Here is a 20,973-nt window from a genome sequence, read left to right on the forward strand (position 1 = left end):
ATAAAACCTGTAGCTGTAGATTGCATTTTTTTCTGCTTTAACCATGTTTAGTGTTTTGTTCTTCCTTCATACTTCAAATATTTAAAGAGATACAACATTTTCCTCATATTCTTATGGTTTAATCAAACTTGCAGGTTCATTAAAAACAAATATCCCCTCCGGAAAACACTTTTGGCCATATAGACATGACATGAGATCATGAGAGTGAGAAATGAGCAAATACATTAAACTGGCTGATCGATTATATAATAAAAGTTAAAATGGAGGACATGCATGCCCAAACATATGTGACACATGTAAATCCATAGAATTATTCATTACTCACCGATAATACGTGAGGTGATATAAGCAATGTCCAACTCTCCTTTTGTATATCTAAATTGTACACAAGAGAACACATAAACTCAATATCAACAGCATAACATATATTCATATCCATATGCCTTTCATTTCTTTCTTTCTTAAAATTATTCTGATGTCCTTAATAAAAATGGTTCTGACTTAATATATTATGGTACAATTATAACCCAGTTTACTTAAATTTAATTTAAAAGTATAATCGTGGTAATGATAAACGCATCTAGTGCTTATGCACCTAGTACATCTAGAATATACATGCACACGTATTCAAAAGTTTAGGCTCGTAAAGAAAAGAAAGACATTAATACTTTCATTCAACAATTAAAAGCTGATTAAAGGTGACAGTAAAGGCTTTCAACAATCTGAAAACAAAACAAAAATATGTTTAAAAAAATGCTGTTTCTTTGAACTTTCTATTAAAAAAAGTCTAATAATAAGTAGCACAACTATTTTCAGCATTAATAATAATAAAAAATGTTTCTTGACCACCAAATTAGCATATTATAATTTATGAAGGATAATATGACGTATATAAAAAATTCAAAACAGTTACCCTAAATAATCATAATATTTAACAATATTACTGTTCTTTTTCGAATGGTGACTTGCACTGCGTCTGGCTAGACACTATGAGGAACGCCTCAGTGTGACAGTTGTCTTAAGCATGTGTCTAAAGGCAACAATTGTATTGGCCTGTGACAGCCTATGACGTCACTACCAGTGTGACCGTAAGTATAAAAGGCCAACTAAGGAACACGTCATCTTCTTTGTCTTAAAAAGCCATTTGTTTTGAAGCTTTTTTCTAAGCGGATCACTATGGAAACTGGCGGTTCCATTTTTTTACTACTCCTTACAGAGTGTCATCAAGAAATTGTGGAAGAACAAAGCCGCTACATAAGCTTCCTTCAGATCATAATATTAGGAATGTGTGATACTTTTATTTTTAATGAAGTTCCAGCTAAGCATTTGTTTGCTTCATTTCACCGCAGAATCGTTTGTAAACAAGTCTCAAGTGCTGGATTTGCAGACACAATGTTGTGCCTTCTATATTGGATCAGACAGGAATGGTGCAACAAACTTATGTGAGTAAAACTTATTTTTATATGTAATTGTACTAGTCCCTGGGCTATACCAGATGGGCTACCAAAACGTACGCCTGTTGGCAGAAATTCTTTCTTGATCTGGGTGCGCCCATGTGTTTTACAGTTGATGGTGTGTGTGTGTGTGTGTGTGTGTGTGTGTGTGTGTGTGTGTGTGTGTGTGTGTGTGTGTGTGTGTGTGTGTGTGTGCGGTTCGCGCTTATATCGACCAATCGTGCGAGTGCAGGCAATGTAATACAATTGCGGGTGGATGAGAAATAAATCATTGTGTTTGTTTGATAAAGACAGGTTACAGTTGCCGCTTTCAAAATAATCTCTCCCTCATGTAAACTGACACAGTTCACTGTTCAGCTTCAGCTCCGCTGGCATATTTATGCCCATAAATAGGACAGCGGAGCTGAAGCTCATTAAATATGCAATTTATTTTTCTATTATCCAATTCTAGCCGTGGGCGTTTACTTCCAAGTCTCCATTGCGGCACACCCATCAAAACCCAGCGTTCAGAAGACAGCCTCAAAACCAGTGTAGAAAATAGACTATTACTTTTTAGTTATGATGTTGACCTCAGACAACAGTATAAAAAAAAGAAAAAAAAACAGTTCATGACACCTTTAAGAGTTCTTGTAAAATCAAGTAAGTGGATTTCTGAGGGCCTCCTTGATAAATTTATTTTGAGTACTCCCCTCATATTTTAGAGGGTCGCCATGCTGAGTACTTGATATTGTCATAGTCTGATACCTTAGATGTCAGGTCGATTGGCCGTAAGTAAACCTCCTTGACAAAGAGTGTTGCTAGGTCTTGTCTCATATTGTTGAGAGCTTCTTGCTCTAGTGCTCGGCATGGTTAGGCACTGAAATGAACTAGGCCTCCTCTCATTTTGGACAGTTATCCTGCTGAGGTGCCGTTCATTAGAGCTCCTCTTTATGAGCCTCCATGACTGTGCCCTGTGGGTTAGCAGGTCAGAGTGGACAAGGTTTTCTGTGAGTCTCCTCGATAAAACCGTTTTTAAAGATATAGAGTGATGAGACCTCCTCTCACTCTGGAGGGTAGTTTTTTTTAAACTCTTTGGCGCTACTGCTAGATGAGGTTCCAAGTGGAGGACGGCTAGAGTAGTGTTGTCATGCCTTCTTTTCATTCTAGAGAATTATCCAGTTGAGATCTCTGCTATCTAGAGCTCCTTCTTAAACAAGCATTGGCTTTTAGACAGTGTTCTTAGGCTTTTGCTTGTCTATTGAGGTTGAAGCCTCCACTCCCTTGAGCTAAACACTGGGATGGTTAATTTAAATGGCCTGGCTCTCTTTGCTAAAGGCATCTGCTCTCCTAATGTTGGAGACATCGAGTGACACGGCTCTCTGTGAGCAGCCTTAGTATGAGGTAATATTACCTCCTCTCGTTTAGAGTCTTCATGCAGAGTGTGGTAATCCCTAAGCTCCACCTGGATTACGATGTCCAGTGGCATGATTCTCTATAGGAGCCTCCTTGGTAGGGCTATCCCCAGTATCGTACGTAGCTAGGCATCCTCTCATTCTGGAGAGTTATCCTGTTGATTACTCCGCCCATCAGTCCAGAGCCTGTTGAAGGACTTTCGTTGGGCCTTGTTGATAAACGTACAACCAGTGAGATGGTCAGTACTGACAAGAGGGTCATTATGTAGAGTACTCCGTTCCCCCATAGCAACTTTAGTGCTCTGCACTAAGAACCCATTTTCAGGCAGAGTTACTCCCCTCGCTTGAAGGGTCGATATTCTGAGACTCAGCTTTCTAGGACGTCCGTCTCTAGAATCCGGTATGAAGTAGTTACAGCCTGTTGCAATACTCTCTCATTAGAGGCCTCTATAAGAGTGCTGAATTTAGAGATTTTGCTTAGGCAGACAGGTTGCAGGCTGACTAGGCTAGGATGGCGGGGGGTCAGCTTTCCTGGTGATCCTAGGTGTTGATGATAAATCCACCTGAAGTGACACATTTCCATAAAGGAATTTACCCCTTGACCCAGTAAGAACTTTCCTGCCAGACACAGTGCAATTTTCTCATTTGAAAGGGAATGTCTTGGGTTACAAATGTAACCTAGGTTCTACGAGAAGGGGAATGAGACACTGCATCTCGATGCCATAGGCATAGTGATGTCATAGGCTGCCTCCTGCCAATACAATTATCGAGTTTAGACACATGGTTCAGACGCTGATCATGCTGTTTTTTTTCCCCTCCTCAGGGAACCTGTGCCCGGTTGCATAAAACACCTTAAGTGAAAATTTCCCTTAAGATCGCCCTTAGGTTTCCCTTAAACTTAAGGGTGTTGCATAAAATAACCCTTAAGTGTCACTTAAGGGTTTCTTAAACTGAAACGTCATAAACCCTTAGAATTTTCCTCAAATGTCTATTTTTCACTTAAGTAATCCCTTAAAAACCGTTAAGCGTTGCATAAAGCCCCTTAACTGTCATTTTCCTAAGTATAGTTTAAGGTTAGGAAAAGTTTACCTTAAGAGTTGACGAACATTAATGAGAACAAAATGGCTGAGTTTATTGATCCTGTTGAAGATGTAAATGTGCCAAGGCGAATTTTTCGCGATAGAGAGAATCCTCTGGACCATCTTAGCGATGAAAAACTGCTTCGCGAATATAGATTTGATCGCCGCGGGATATATGAGATCGCTAACAAACTGGAAGGCGATCTTGATCATGTTACCCAGCGTAACCACTCACTACCCTCTGTGTTACAGTTGCTTATAGCACTTCGGTTCTTTGCAACTGGGAGTTTCCAGTCTGTAGTGGGAGATGTTTTCCATGTTCATAAATCGTCAGTTAGTAGAGTTATTCACCGGGTTGCAGGGGCTCTCTGCCGTCATTTAAGACAAACTGTGACATTTCCATCGCGTGTTGAACTGGATGCCATTCAAACCTCTTTTTTTCGGAAAGCGGGGTTTCCTCGAATAAGTGGTGTAATCGATGGCACACATGTCAGAATTCAGGCTCCCCGCACGCATGAAGATCAGTATGTTAACAGAAAAAATTACCATTCTGTTAATGTGCAGCTAGTGTGTGACCATCTGTGCAGAATTAGAAATGTTGTTGCATCATGGCCAGGGAGTACACATGACTCTAGGATTTTGACAGAGAGCAAGATCGGAAGAGATTTTGAGGCTGGGATGCACGGTGGTCTTCTGCTAGGGGACAGTGGTTACCCCTGCCGACCATGGCTCATGACGCCCTTCATGAATCCCCTTAACGCTGCACAGGCATGTATTTAATAATGTTACAGACAACTTACATTTACAAATCATTTCAACTTAAATTACGTTTAACTGACTAGAGTTTTTTTTATATTTACACTATAGCTTATTAACTTTAAAAAGTTGAAAATTAAGTAAAAACATATAGGCTATTGTCAACTTATTGATCATATTTTTCAATGTATTAAAATGTATTTTGACTTGTTGATACTTATGGTCATCGTTTGATCCTAGGAAAGATACAACAATGCGTTGACACACACACGGTCTATAATTGAGAGGACGATCGGACAGCTCAAACGCAGATTTCACTGTCTCCACAGCGAGCTGCGCGTTGAGCCTCCAAGGGCCTGCCGAATTATTGTCGCCAGCGTTGTTCTTTTTAACATGTCAAAGATGTATTCTGAAGAGGGAGATGATGTCGAAGAAGAGGCTCAAGAAGCAGAAGCAGAAGAGGCTCATGAAGAAAATCAACAAGATTTTCAACGGGCTGGATTTGTTGTCAGAGATGCAATCGTAAATGCATTCTTTAATTAGTTTAGCTAGTAGCCTATGGACAATACTCATAAATATAAATAAATAAAATATAAATAAATAAATCATAAATAAATACAAAACCTGTCAGATCTGTCATAAAAAAATTTATTCGTCAATTGATGTGATTGTTATTTTTCCTTCACTTTGTAGCTGCATTAGTTTGTTATTAAGAATGAAGTTGTAAATGTCTTGATTTTTCTCCTTTTTAAGTTTTTCGAGCTCTAATTGCAGTTTTGTCTTTTGAAGCTGTAGGACATCTCTTTGCAGTTCTAGCACTTCTTCTCTTGTCGCGGTTGGAGAGGATATTTGCGTCTTTCTGCAATTCACAAGTCTTTTAAAGAAATAATGAAAAAAAAATATCAAGGCTGTTCTAAGTAAATTTAACAATAGACTAAAATAATTGTTAACGAAATAAATAATAAAACCTTACTTCGCTGCATGGTTTGGCGTGCTGCTGGCGCTCTGCCGGTGTTGAAGCTGATTTGATTGCTGAGAAGCTCTAACGTGTGAAACAAATAACGTTACAAAGCATATTTTATTTTGTCGTGATCTTCAAATCGTTTATCCTCAGTAGTGATATTTTTTATTTGATTTAAGACAATGTTCTCACTCCGTGTAATTATCCTCTTGTTGAATCTCAGCTTCACTCTCTAACCCGCCAGGGATGCCAGCTAGGACAGGTGAGTCCGCCCCAATGATGTCTTGGACTAGTTTCGTTGAGTCTGACAGTTCAGAAGGCGGCGGTCCTCCATCTGCAGTTTTGTTATCGTTAGCTCTTTAACTCTGTGATATGGTATCAAAACGCACTCGGTGCGAAGAAAAAAGAACTTGTTTTTTTTTTTTTCTTACCCGTTTTGTTGGATTCCCTCCTATGGAGGCTTATTTCTTTTTTTGCCACCACAGAGACGTTTTCATATTTTTTTATTACCTCCGATACGGTCCTCTTTACACCTAGATTACGTGCGTTGATCTTCTCCGTTATTTCCTCCCACTGTTTATTCTTTTTGGCCGCAGTTATTTGGGGATTGAGTTTACTTTTTAAAATTGCCCTTCTTTTCCCATATTCATCCAGAAGGATACATTTCTCCTCCTCTGTCCAATTTGGCTTTCTTTTTTTGTTTTCTTTATCCATATCTATTGTAGGCCTATCCATTGTATTACAGTTCCTATAGGTTAATGTGTACAGTAGTGTGTCTATGGCAACAATAGAATTTTATAACGGTAAAACCTGGGTTGCAGTCGTGAAACACTTAACGGTTTCCCTTACCTAAGAGAACCGTTTAAGGGATTATATGCAACACCCTTAAATCATTCCCTTAGATAAGGGGAAATCACGCCTTAAGTATCATACTTAAGGGAAAAACTTAAGGTGTTTTATGCAACCGGGCACAGAACTTTACATTTGCAACATGAGATGTTTTTCATTTAAGTTTTTGATCAAATAAATGCAGCCTTGTTAAACATAAGTGACTTCTGTCAAAAACATTTTAAAATTCTTACGGACCCCAAGCTTTCGAAACATAAGTGTATATTCATGTTTTTGAGTCATCTAACTGTATTCTAGAGGACCACATTACACAACACCCAAATCACCTGAGTAATCTGCTGATGCGTGAAATCCCTCTAATGAGATCATATGTAAACAAGCTACTATTCTAAGCCTCTGTGTAAGACGTGAATGAAATACACTAGTAGTTTACAGTGTGTGTGTGTTTATGCAGTGGTCTGTGGATGTCACCCCTTTGCACAGTGGTGGAAAATAGCAGCTTGTTTAATCATTCTCAATCTGTTTGTGTGAGAAAGAGAAAAGCACACATTGTTGTTGAAGAGAGACTTTTTCCCCCATAATAGCTCATGTTGATAATTTAAATATTTTCATTTAGCAGGGTTATTATGCAGTACATTTTCATGTCCTAGTCATGTTTTAATATAGTGGACAAAATATTAATAGCAATATTTTTGGTTACCAAATAAAGCATTTAATATTACATGTTAATAATGCTCTCTGACTTAAGGGCACCCTAAGTAACCTGGTGGATCTGATCTGCTTCTGGGTCAGTCAGGGGCAAAATGCTACATTACATAAGAACTTCGTACTATGTCTACACATTAGTGTTGAATGCTTTCCTTTCAGCTGAGTGATAAACGCACATGAATAGTTCAGAAGTTCTGGAAGCTCGGCTATCCCATGCATCACCAGAGTATCCTCTGGATAACTGCACACCAGCTGGGTCACAAAACACACAGCCGTGACAAAGAGTAAACAGGGGTTTCCTGCTGAACAAGCAGCTTTCTGTCTAAGGCCTGTTATGCAGTTGATGATAGCGATGATGTTTATGAAGGTATTGTGCCATTATTAACATGAAGATATTATGTCAGTCAGAGCAGATGCATCATTGTACATATAAGCATATTAAGTATAACTTAACATACTTTTAGACTACTTGAAATAACAACAAACAAAAAAACACTTCAATACTTAGTTTGTCAATCTCAGAGAGACCAGATGGCATGTTGTAATGAACCAACACCATCAATGGGTGGGACTGCCCTGTCCTCTATTCCCATGCCATTACTAACACACATTACTAAACAGAGTCATTACATTGAGAAATCTTGGTTTATTAATAGTAACAGTTGTTAAATAAAACTAGGTTACCAGGAACTCTATTGAAAGACCTTGACTCTGTTTTCTCTGAAGTCTTACACATGAACACTAGTGCAAACATCCACAAAACCAATGCACAAATTTGTTATTCAATCATGGTGGGTAATTATGATAGATTTTAATGTTTTTATACCAAGCAACACTATTTGGTATATTTAACAAACTTTTTTCTGAGTTAGGACAATGTAGGTGATTACTCACATACACAAACACAAAAAACACAAGGTCTTACGTGGCCACTTGGTTCAAAACCTTGGTAGAGGTGTCTTTGATGGTGTCTTTGAGGTTGTCCTTGATGTTGCTGAAGAACTTTCCAGCACCTCCTTTCACCATATCCAGAAGTCCCCCTCCATAGTTTCCATCCATATCTGGAGACGGAGGGCCTTTGAATGAGCAGAATTTCATATCTTACAACACACATGCAGACGGGACACCACAAACACACATTTTACATGTCATGACTAGTAATAGACTAGTATATCGATATATACACTATTCAAAAGTTATTATTATTATCAATGTTGTGGAAACTGAGATCATTTTGTTTTAGGATTCTTTGATGAATACAAAGTTCAAAAGAACATTTAAAACAGAAATCTGTTGTAATAACATAAGTCTTAATTGTCACTTTTAAACATTCAAATTGTCATCTTTTTAACTTCAAAATTCAAAGAAAACTTTTGAATGGTAGTGTATAAACTCGGCTAAAAAGTCATGACTACACATTGTACATGCTTATGCAATGACTAGCATGCAGACAACCATTAAAAATATGTAGTACATCTCTATCAAACATGCAGCATCATTTAGGCAGATGTCTAATGCTGCAGTAGCTCTGATCACCAAGGAAACTCAATATCAAAGCATGTGCTGATCGTGTTTATCTGAAGGTTTAATTTCCCTTTGTAAATATAGTTACTAGACGCTCAGAACCAAAGCCGAGGAAAGCATGAGGAAATGGAGGAAACATTGAGCATCTGGCATGTTTATGAGAGTGTGTTATATACTGTATGTCCATGACCCTACCACACCCAAAACAAAAATCTGACTCAGTCACCTCCCACTCAGCTACAGATTTTACCTCCTCACACACACACACACACACACACACACACACACACACACACACACACGCACACGCGCACACGCGCACACACACACACACACACTTTTTTTTGAAAAGTGGGGACCACAATGTAGGTGATCTCAGAATTTACTATCCTTATGGGGACATTTGGTCCCCACAATGCAATATAAACAAGGGTGCGCACACACACACACACACACACACACACACACACACACACACACAGCTGGCAATTCTCATCAGTAAGTAGACAGGCTACAATACTGGCTGGTCAAACAATGTCATGCATCAGCATTCTAATACAGACCACTGTCAGTAAGAGTCAAGCATCCCATAGTCCCAGTCAGTTTATGTACTATGGAAGTTTGTCATACAATGGATGGACAAAAGTATGTGGTCCTTCATTTGTTGTTTTATGGCTTTCTCTATAGGGAGTTTGCTGGAACAACATGTCAAAGTAATTGATTACGTTTTAATCATAATCATCATTCCTAATTCCACATCATGTTTCACACAAAACAAGACTAGAGCAGATGCTAATGGATAGTATGGCAGGGCCTCCTATTTTTCTGATTAATCCCATCTATGTCTAGTTGAGTTCTCTAAGTATTACATGTAAATCCCATTTTGTTCAATCCTGTCGTTTCTCATTGTGATTTAGTGTGGTGATTGGTGAATGTGATCAATTCTTTGTGTATACTCCTGGTTAAACTCTCTGAGTTTATTAAAGTTGTGAGTCATGCAACTCGTGTCAACACGCGAGTCACGTGACATGCCAGATCACACTAATGTGCGTTTAAAAATTTAAATCTTTGCGCTGCTACTGTTTGGATCTAATAAAATTGTTATATATGGTAGTGATATATATATAGGAAATAAATATATTCAGATATAGACACTATTCATTCAGCCAATTCAAACATTTTTTTTCAAATTAATAAATATTTGTATTTGTCTTTTATCCTAGTGACGGTGTGTCTAGTCATAGCATACAGTATTCTGTAAATATTTAAAGGCACAATGTGCGAGATTTTGGTTTAAAATATCCAAACACCACTAGAATAATATTATATATTTTCTTGACTTGTGTGCTTACATTATCCTAAATGTTTCCAATATTTACATCTAGAGAAATACATTTTAAGCAGTGTAATAGCCCGTGTCATCGCGTCACGGTTTCACCAGAAATCATGGAAACACCAAAAAGGCTTTCATTTTTAAAATTGTATTAATAAATAAACTACAATGACTTACAAAAATTTGCGGAATTGTAACCTATTATCACATTTTGTTGACAATTTACAATTTACAATTTGCGGAATTGTAACCTATTATCACATTTGGTTTTGGTTTCAGTTTCTGTTCCTTTGACTTATAATTTGTATGTTCTGGCGTTCCTGTGTTTACTTGCATTCTCCTGCTGCTGTTCCATTTCTAGCTGTATTCTTTGACATTTTGTTAAATAAAAGTTAAAGCTGAAATCTCCTGTCTCCCTGCCTTACCCTGTATCTCCTCTCTCCTTGCCATACCCTGCAGGGACACTCAGTAATTTACAGACATTTCTGAAGTATGTTCATTTAAGATAACTTCCTTGGAACCAAACACATGTCCACATACACTCAGAAATGTTAAATGCATTTCATTCTACAGTAAAGCCCTGCAGCCTTTAACTTAATGTTAAAGGGATATTTCACCCAAAGATGAAAACGTGATGTTTATCTGCTTTCCCCCAGGGCATCCAAGATGTAGGTGTGTTTGTTTCTTAAGTAGAACACAAATGAAAATGTTTAACTCCAACCGTTGCTGTCTGTCAGTCGTATAATGCATGTCAATGAAGACATTCGAGGTAAAGCAAATTATATTACTGTTTGGTTTTTCGCACAAACCGATCGTTTAATGTCTTAAGACATCATGTGTCGTCACAAGCCACAGGGTTTAAAATGGATTCATATGTGTAAATTCTTTTTTACTCTCAAAGTTCTCATACTCTCAACTGTTACCATTGACATGCATTATACGACTGGCAGACTGCAACGGTTGGAGTTACAAATCTTCGTGTTCTACTGAAGAAACAAAAACACCTACATATTGGATGCCCTGGGGGTAAGCAGATAAACATCTCGTTTTCATTTTTGGGTGAACTATCCCTTTAATTAATGCCAAATATACATGTAATTTTGAATTGCTGTCAATAGAAAAAGATGCTTTTAGAACTAATGTGAACATATTTTTGACGAGTAAACAGTCAGCACTTTTCTACCTCCAACTTGTTGTTGTAGCTAGAAAAGCAGGGTGGCCTGGCACTGTTTTAGTAGTGGGCCCGGCCAGAGAGTGGGCTTCCTGTCAGACTTGCCATTGCGGTACAGAGGAGCTCTATTCTGTGTGAGCAAATACGCAGGCAGGAGTGTAGTTGACTTCAAAGTCCAAGGCTGCCCTTCTCACAGAGCACAGAGTTTTTTGAACTCCTACTAATGTCCCTTTAATTGCACAAAGAGCCCAATAGCGCTTGTATGTATGTGTCAGAGAGAGAGAGAGAGGGGCTGTCCTGACCACAAAGATCAGATCAGTGGATTTGTAACAAAAGAATGGGTTCCTAACACATTTGCTCTTTTATTCTCTATCCCTATCACAATCCTCCTTTCTTTTGCTCCTTTAATTCAGAGGAATCGAGTCACAGAGAGAAGCTCTGTGATGTGCAGCCCCCTGTGTGTGTTTGTGTGTGTAATTGTGTGCTTGTGTGTCTTGTTACAAGACCCGACTGGCTTTTCAATTATAGATCACCTACAGGCTCACACAAAGCTACTGTCTTTTCAAGCAGCAATTTAAAACATTCAAAATTCCCCCATTCAATTCGAAGTGAATAGTTATGAAACTAAATGAATAGAGGTTTGATCAAGGTCAGCATAGTTCTCTCATTCTCTAGTAAATTAGTTTATATTAGAATCTCCTTCTAATAGCACTGTGATTAGGCTTCATGCTGTAAACATGGCCGCTGCATTGAAGCAGCCACTGAATCCACAACCCAGCATTGCCTTGCAACACTCCCACAACACTAAATTAGGCCGGTCCAGCCTTATGATGAAAACTACACTAGTTCTTTGTAAAGGACTTGCCAGAACTGTCCTTTCAATAAAGATATTATAACCAAGCAACTGGTTAACCATGCCATGTACGAAGAGAAAACTTTGTATTTTAAAATAGGTTTTCCTATAAACGATTCTAAAATACTAATATGTTTAACAAAGCAAGCAATGTGCATAATTTTAAGATAAGACATGTTGTAATAGTTGCCATAAAGGAAAAAGGTACTGTCATATAAGCATTGTTTAAAGGCGCTATGTCATTAGTTAAATTGTGAGTGTAGATCTTTTATGTAAATTATAATGATTTAATTTTTATCTTAATTATTTATTTGTTGCTCTTTAAATATAGTGTGTGTGTGTGTGTGGGGGGGGGGGGGGTATCTCTGATGGTGTTTTATGTGGTGACACTGTGATTAAGGTCAATGGGAAAGCAACTTTTGTAGCCTTTAACTTGTTTTAACTTTTTAAAATTATAACACAATGTGTTGTTATCAGTACACTTTACAGAAATTAACATATTTTAATAGATAGCATGCAATGAAGAATTTCTAACATCTAAATAAAGTGATTTTTTAATATTTAATATTGCTGAATCAACCAAAATACATTGATTCTTAATAATAACACCAAAAATAATTTCAATAAAACTAAATCATTTTAATAGATGAATCAAGTAAATAGCTCTTTAAGATGACAAACGCAGTGTAGGTTAACATTATATAATTTAATGACTGTAAAATATATAATGACAAAAAGTGCCATCCTGTAGGCTAATGCTTGTAGCATCTTCTCAGTGTTTTTGAGTTTTTTAATATATTTTTAAAAATATTATAGTGTAGGCTTTATAAATTATTTTTCTCTCACACACATTCCAAAACACCAGGCGGAAACAGACACCAGCTGGGACTAAAAGAACCTGACACTAGCTCTTCCTCATGTCTCAGTTTTGAAGGCCACCTTTCATCCCAGATCACTGCAGTAAAACAGGAGCAATCCCAGCATTATAATACAGATACCAAAAATCTGTTTTAGGTATTGCTATCTAACACCATATAAAACTGCATGCAAGCAGCCCAACTACATGCATGTCCAAAGAAAGTGCGAAACTGCATAGCACACCAATCTAAGAGACAACAATCATCATTTATGAACATTTATCTAGTTCACAAAAGTCGAATTTCAATAGTTGATCTGTCAACTAGCAATCAACTGTTACTGTAGCTTCCTATACATACGGCAGCTATATGACTTTGATCAATTGTCATGACACAGCACATGAACAGACGACACGAAGCACATGCTTCCGGCGGATATCGGCAGCTAATATTTAATCTACCGCCGAGGATTCTTACAGAAAATCAGCATGACTTGAAACAAACACAAAACAGGTTGTTTGGTGTCTATCACACGAAGGAGCGGCTGGCCTGCAAGCGCCATCCGGTCGACGCGGTTTTCATACCTGAGCTGTCCATGGTGCTGTAGTCGTCCTGTCGCGCGGGGCCTGTCTTAACGCTGCCGAGGGTCACTGCCGTCAAACCGCTGCTGCCGCCGCCGCTTCGTCCCCCGGTGCAGAATTCTCCGCTGCTATCGACCAGCTGCAAAGATTCGTAGCCATCATAACTGCTCTTTTTCTTGTAGCCACCTAGCAGGCTCATGAGAACAATTGGGAATCACATAGACGTAAGACAACGACGATTTCAAGAGACTAGGGGAATGCACATGTTCTGTATGGCAGCTCGGAGGGAGGGAATAATGTGCTTTCCAGCAGGCTGCCCCGCTACATACGGCCGCTAGCTGCAGGAGAGAAGAGGGCGGTGTGTCATCAAGCGCCGCATTTACTACGCTGCACACACACAGAGCCAGCAGCCAATCAATGCAGCCAGTTAGCAGCCCACTCTGCACCCTCAATCCACATACAGTGCCGGTTTTATACCTCATTCTTTCAAAGATACATTTAAAATAAATCTATAGCCTAACTTGATTGGTAATATTAATAATGTGAATCATCATCAAAAATATATTCACATACATTTAAAATATCCAGACACATTAAAGACTATTTAGGGGGGGAAATGTGCTTAATTGTCACTAAAATAGTAAAAAATAAAAAAAATAAGTATTTAATACCGTAGTATTTCTAACCAGGCCCAGATAGAATCTGAAACCGCATAACTCAGAAAATTCTAAATAAATCACCTTGCTTGTCTCATTAACTATTATTGTATAAATTGTTATTGCTGGTTTGTTAATTAATTTGGCCAATTTGGTATTTATTTCATGCTTTTAAGTCCATTTAACACATTTAACCATGTCCAATCCACAGAAATCGAATGAATGCCCCTCAAAATCAGCACAGCAAATTTTGGGGAATTATTATTTTTTAATTATTTTATTTTTGCCGGAAAAGCTTCAGCACAAAGCCTGTTCTTGTTCTAACTAGCTTGTTCTTGCTTTGCATGAACAAATAAACATTTTAGAACAAATAATTTCTAAACATTAAAGACTGTGAGACATGATAATACAGCATATTTAGGTTAAAGGGATAGTTCACCCAAAAATGAAAATTCTGTCATTAATTTCCCTTTTGTCGTTCCAAACTTCTTCGCAAGACATTCATCTTTGGAACACAAACGAAGATCTTTTTGATAAAATCTGAGCGCTTTATGTCTCTCTATTGACAGATATGCAACTTTAATCCAAATTTTCTGAGGAGACACAGGGACTTTATATATGAATGAACAGATGGAATTTACGATTTTATAAATATATTAACTTAACTCGCACATGAGTTATGGTAAACAAACTGAAGCGCCAGCATGTTTGCATGACGTACGAGAACAATGAGGTTCATTCTTGTGTGTTATGCAGCACATTTACGCCTCTGCAAGAACCAACGAGTTTCATTCACGTTTGAGCTTCTGCAAGAACCAACGAGTTTCATTCACGTTTGAGCTTCTGCAAGAACCAACGAGTTTCATTCGCGTTTGAGCTTCTGCAAGAACCAACGAGTTTCATTTACGTTTGAGCTTCTGCAAGAACCAACGAGTTTCATTCGCATTTGAGCTTCTGCAAGAACCAACAAGGTTCATTCACGTTTGAGCTTCTGCAAGAACCAACGAGTTTCATTCACGTTTGAGCTTCTGCAAGAACCAATGAGGTTCATTCTCGTTTGAGCTTCTGCAAGAACCAAGGAGTTTCATTCACGTTTGAGCTTTTGCAAGAACCAACGAGGTTCATTCGCGTTTGAGCTTCTGCAAGAACCAACGAGGTTCATTCACGTTTGAGCTTCTGCAAGAACCAACGAGTTTCATTCACGTTTGAGCTTCTGCAAGAACCAACGAGGTTCATTCACGTTTGAGCTTCTGCAAGAACCAACGAGGTTCATTCACGTTTGAGCTTCTGCAAGAACCAACGAGTTTCATTCACGTTTGAGCTTTTGCAAGAACCAACGAGTTTCATTCGCGTTTGAGCTTCTGCAAGAACCGGGTTTCATTCACGTTTGAGCTTCTGCAAGAACCAACGAGTTTCATTCACGTTTGAGCTTCTGCAAGAACCAACGAGTTTCATTCACGTTTGAGCTTCTGCAAGAACCAACGAGTTTCATTCGCGTTTGAGCTTCTGCAAGAACCAACGAGGTTCATTCACGTTTGAGCTTCTGCAAGAACCAACGAGGTTCATTCTCGTTTGAGCTTCTGCAAGAACCAACGAGTTTCATTCACGTTTGAGCTTTTGCAAGAACCAACGAGGTTCATTCGCGTTTGAGCTTCTGCAAGAACCAACGAGTTTCATTCACGTTTGAGCTTCTGCAAGAACCAACGAGTTTCATTCACGTTTGAGCTTCTGCAAGAACCAACGAGGTTCATTCACGTTTGAGCTTCTGCAAGAACCAACGAGTTTCATTCACGTTTGAGCTTCTGCAAGAACCAACGAGGTTCATTCACGTTTGAGCTTTTGCAAGAACCAACGAGTTTCATTCGCGTTTGAGCTTCTGCAAGAACCGGGTTTCATTCACGTTTGAGCTTCTGCAAGAACCAACGAGTTTCATTCACGTTTGAGCTTCTGCAAGAACCAACGAGTTTTATTCACATTTGAGCTTCTGCAAGAACCAACAAGGTTCATTCACATTTGAGCTTCTGCAAGAACCAACGAGTTTCATTCATGTTTGAGCTTCTGCAAGATCCAATGAGTTTCATTCACGTTTGAGCTTCTGCAAGATCCAATGAGTTTCATTCACGTATGAGCTTCTGCAAGAACCAATTAAGTTTATTCTGGTGTTACGCAGCATGTTTGAGCTTCCACAAGAACCAATGAAGTTCATTCTTGTGTTACGCAGCACGTTTGAGCTTCCACAAGAGCCAAAGAGGTTCATTCGTTACACAACATGCTTGAGCTTCCACAAGAACCAATGAAGTTCATTCCCGTGTGTTATGCAGCACATTTAAACTTCCGCAAGAACCAATAAGGTTTTTTTTTTCATGTCATACAACATGTTTGAGCTTTCACAAGAACCAATGAGGTTCTTTATCGTGTTATGCAGCACATTTGAGCTTCGAAAAGAGCCAAGTAGGTTCATTCTGCACAGCACGTTTAAGCTTCCACAAGAACCAATGATGTTCAATCTTGTGTTACGCAGCACGTTTGAGCTTCCACAAGAACCAATGAGGTTCATTCTTGTGTTACGCAGCATGTTTGAGCTTCAACAAGGACCAATGAAGTTCATTCTTGTGTTACGCAGCACTTTTGAGCTTCCACAAGAACCAATGAGGTTTATTCTCGTGTTACGCAGCACGTTTGAGCTTCAACAAGAACCAATGAGGTTTATTCTCGTGTTATGCAGCACGTTTAAGCTTCCACAAGAACCAATGATGTTCAATCTTGTGTTACGCAGCACGTTTGAGCTTCCACAAGAACCAATGAGGTTCATTCTTGTGTTACGCAGCATGTTTGAGCTTCAACAAGGACCAATGAAGTTCATTCTTGTGTTACGCAGCACGTTTGAGCTTCAACAAGGACCAATGAGGTTCATTCTTACGCAGCACGTTTGAGCTTCCACAAGAACCAATGAGGTTTATTCTCGTGTTACGCAGCACATTTGAGGTTCCACAAGAACCAATGAGGTTTATTCTCGTGTTACACAGCACATTTGAGCTTCCACAAGAACCAATGAGGTTTATTCTCGTGTTACGCAGCACGTTTGAGCTTCAACAAGGACCAATGAGGTTCATTCTTGTGTTACGCAGCACGTTTAAGCTTCCACAAGAACCAATGAGGTTTATTCTCGTGTTACGCAGCACGTTTGAGCTGCCACAAGAACCAATGAGGTTTATTCTCGTGTTACGCAGCACGTTTGAGCTTCAACAAGAACCAATAAGGTTTATTCTCGTGTTACGCAGCACGTTTGAGCTTCAACAAGAACCAATGAGGTTTATTCTCGTGTTACGCAGCACTTTTGAGCTTCCACAAGAACCAATGAGGTTTATTCTCATGTTACGCAGCACGTTTGAGCTTCAACAAGAACCAATGAGGTTTATTCTCATGTTACGCAGCACGTTTGAGCTTCAACAAGAACCAATAAGGTTTATTCTCGTGTTACGCAGCACGTTTGAGCTTCAACAAGAACCAATGAGGTTTATTCCCATGTTACGCAGCACGTTTGAGCTTCAACAAGGACCAATGAAGTTCATTCTTGTGTGTCATGAAGCCCGTTTGAGCTTACTCAAGAACCAAAATTTATTCTTGTGTGTTACAAAGCACGTTTGAGCTTCCGCAAGAACCAATGAGGTTTATTCTTGTGTGTTACGCAGCACGTTTGAGCTTCCACAAGAACCAGAGGTTTATTCTTGTGTGTTTCATAACATGTTTAAGCTTCTGAAAGAACCAATGAGGTTTATTCTCGTGTGTTACACGTTTGAACTTCCACAAGAACTAATGAGGTTCATTCTTCCATAAGAACCAAAGAAGCAATGAGGCTCATTCTCATGTTACGCAGCACGCTTGAACTTTGCAGGAAACAATGAAGTTCATTCTTGTGTGTTACGTAGCACGTTTTGAGGTTCATTCTCATGTTACGTAGCACGCTTTAGATTATGCAAGGTTTGTTCTTGCACATCAAGCATGTTCCCTTAAGCTTTTGTTTATGTTCACAAAACAATGTTTATATGTGAATTCACAAGTTCACACTTACAAATAATTTATCATTAATAAAATGTATGCATATTTGGCATGCTGTCCAAGGGGGGGCTCCAAGCTCAAATTTTGGCCTGCCCTGAACCCAGAGTACTCCCCTGTATCTCTGTTAGTTAACCAAGCAAGTGGTGGGATGCAGGAAACTGTTGAGGAACAGGTGAGTTGGCTATGTATATACAGTGCATCCGGAAAGTAGTCACAGTGCTTCACTTTTTCCACATTTTGTTATGTCACAGCCTTATTCCAAAATGATTAAATTAATACCCCCCCCCCCCCCAATTCTCCAAACAACACCCCATAATGTCAACGTGAAAGAAGTTTGTTTGAAATCTTTGCTAAAAATAAAAAAATGGCAAAAATCACATGCACATAAGTATTCACAGCCTTCGCACAATACTTTGTTGAAGCACCTTTAGCCGCGTTTTCCCAGGAACTTTCCCCAGAAACTAGGGACTTCAGGGTGGTACTTGTTGTGTTTCGACTGCAGGAACCAGGGTCTAAATAAAGTTACAGGTAAAAATGTTCCCCTCAAAACGGCCCTGCATGTCATAGGTAGTACTTTTTCAAAGTTCAGGAAGACAGGAACTTTTGGGGTTGGACTAGGGTGCTGAACATGCTGATTGGCTAACAAAATGTGGAAAAAGTGAAGCCCTGTGAATTCTTTCCAGATGCACCTCATCTCGTACTGATTAGATAGGCAATTTGAATGTGTTCCTCCCAAACTTTGTTTATAAAACATCATTAAAAGACTATAAGAACTATATCTGTTCCATCATATAAAGCGATCAAGTCTCTTCAGAAAAATTTGGACTATCCCGCTCAATTCATATGGACTACTAGTATTATCTCGTTATGAACTTTATGAAGAATCAAAATGGTAGTTGCGTGGCTCCCAATGGAGGGATAGAAAGCTCTCAGATTTCATCAAAAATGTCTTCATTAGCGTTCTGAAGATGAACAAAAGTCTCACAGGTTTGAAAAATCATGAGGCTGAGTAATTAATGACAGAATTACTAACCCATTAAATTCCTTTTTCCCCCAAGTAAAGACCAACTGTATTTGTAAAGCAGTTTAGTTCAAACCTATATTTTTCTCAGCTGAATGTAGTGGTAAATAAATTAGGCTGTTATTAAGTGGGCTTTGCATTGTTTTCTGTGCACAAAAATAAGTTTTATGACTTAATGGTATATGGGTAACCCTGATATAGCATTGAGTGCTTTGCCAGTGGAAGTCAGGCAATCCAAGACTTCCTCTCAGGAAGGATGATTTATCTGTAATTGAGCTACTTGATGCTTCCCTTCATGCAGCCCCCTTGCTTGGCAGCCACTGGGGCTACATGCTTTCTCATAAGAGAGCTGGAGCCTGGGCAACCCTTTGAGAAGAGTGAAACTGAGAACACAGCATGTAGGAAGTGTCACTGAAAGAAAGGCTCTAGTTGCTGTCTGCCATTAATTACCAATTTAACGCCAACTCCAGTTCATTTGTTTACCTTTATAAAACCTACCAATAAAACTAACATTGGGTCAGCTGGAGGACATCATTGGACACTTGAAATACAAACTTTTATAAAGACAGAAATATATGATGGTGTTGCATGAATCCAATAGTACCATTTGAAGGGCAAGAGCATGTTAATAATATCATTATTTCATATAATGATAATCAACAGTTGAGAAAATGTTGAGAAATCATATTAAGCACATTACGTTTTCTGAATGAAAACACCACCAAAAATAACAATCATTGTATCTTGTAACTGGCTATTTAAATTACACTAGTAAACGCAAAAGCTTATAGGGCTTGTCTAGGAGTTAATGTTACACTCACACAGGTTGTTTTTTAACACATCTTGTGATCCTTTGCAAGACAAGTAACTTGTAAATGTCTGATAATCAGTCATCGACAATGTTACAAGAGTCTTTATTTAAAAAAAACCTTACTCTACTATACTCTATAACCAGGTCTAGTAGTTAAAACTTCTGTAAAAATCAAGACAAGGGCTTTTTTTTCCTTTTGAACTTGTCTCTTTTTATTTTAATATGTTTGAGACAGCCTTCATAATCATAAGCTGCAACAAATATGACACAACTAACAAAGCACATTCTGTAGAATGAAGTGGACTTGGATTCAAAGCTTGGTTTGAATACATTTGTAACATAAAAGCTTAAATTACAGTGGCTTGCTTAAAAGAAGTTACTTAGGTTACATTAAGCCTTTCAGACACTTTATAAAGTTAAACTAATACGTTTTGCAGTTGGTAATATGTAGGCTTAAAACTGACATTGGATAAATTCAGCTGAATTATATGTGACATCAGTCACGAGAAACATTCTAATATAAAGGCGAGACCAACATTGCTTCCATGGCAACAGGAAGCATACCCTTTAGCCCCTCCTTGCCTGATGATGCAAGGGATTTCCCTTAACCTTTAACACCATCATAAACTGACCTTGTGCTTATTATAGATAACACATTAAAACAATAAAAACTGAAGCACCAAACTTTTTCATTCCCATTGATCTGAGATTTCTGTGATTATTATTATTTTTTTTACCATCAAACATACAGCTCTATAGAGAAAAACAGATGAGGAAACATCATAATTTTGTGGCGTTGACTTTCATTTTCTAGAGAGAATGAAAAGCACATTTAATCATTGCTTATCATTGAATCAAACTAACAAAATATTGTGATGAATGATATGTGTGTGTGTATATATATATATA

General features: G+C 38.4%; 2 protein-coding genes and 1 long non-coding RNA gene across 7 annotated transcripts in view; 1 reads left to right on the forward strand and 2 right to left on the reverse strand.

Moving 5' to 3' along the window:
• Positions 1-20,973, reverse strand: part of dnajc6 (DnaJ (Hsp40) homolog, subfamily C, member 6) — a 50,304-nt gene that overhangs the window by 28,060 nt on the left and 1,271 nt on the right. Inside the window, exons 2-4 of one of the 5 annotated variants that reach the window (XM_067459799.1) lie at positions 13,521-13,656; positions 8,124-8,274; positions 326-375 (exon numbers count right to left, since the gene is read on the reverse strand). In XM_067459799.1, the coding sequence (XP_067315900.1) occupies positions 326-375; positions 8,124-8,274; positions 13,521-13,533 (214 nt within the window). In that variant the 5' untranslated portion in view covers positions 13,534-13,656. Of the gene's footprint in view, positions 1-325; positions 376-8,123; positions 8,275-13,520; positions 13,918-20,973 lie in introns of those variants that run through there. The other 4 variants (XM_067459795.1, XM_067459796.1, XM_067459797.1 and 1 more) reach the window with 4 other exon arrangements.
• LOC137093746 (putative nuclease HARBI1) lies at positions 3,678-5,448 on the forward strand. Its single transcript, XM_067458592.1, has 3 exons — positions 3,678-4,692; positions 4,921-5,202; positions 5,434-5,448. The coding sequence occupies exons 1-3, from the start codon at positions 3,967-3,969 to the stop codon at positions 5,446-5,448; spliced, it is 1,023 nt and encodes a 340-aa protein (XP_067314693.1). The 5' UTR covers positions 3,678-3,966.
• On the reverse strand, positions 5,521-6,616 carry LOC137093595 (uncharacterized). Its single transcript, XR_010908518.1, has 3 exons — positions 5,834-6,616; positions 5,654-5,722; positions 5,521-5,554 (listed from the first exon to the last, which is right to left on the reverse strand). It is a non-coding gene; the product is annotated as an uncharacterized lncRNA (long non-coding RNA).

The sequence above is a fragment of the Pseudorasbora parva genome, chromosome 12, assembly GCF_024679245.1.
Source record: "Pseudorasbora parva isolate DD20220531a chromosome 12, ASM2467924v1, whole genome shotgun sequence".
NCBI lineage: Eukaryota > Metazoa > Chordata > Actinopteri > Cypriniformes > Gobionidae > Pseudorasbora > Pseudorasbora parva.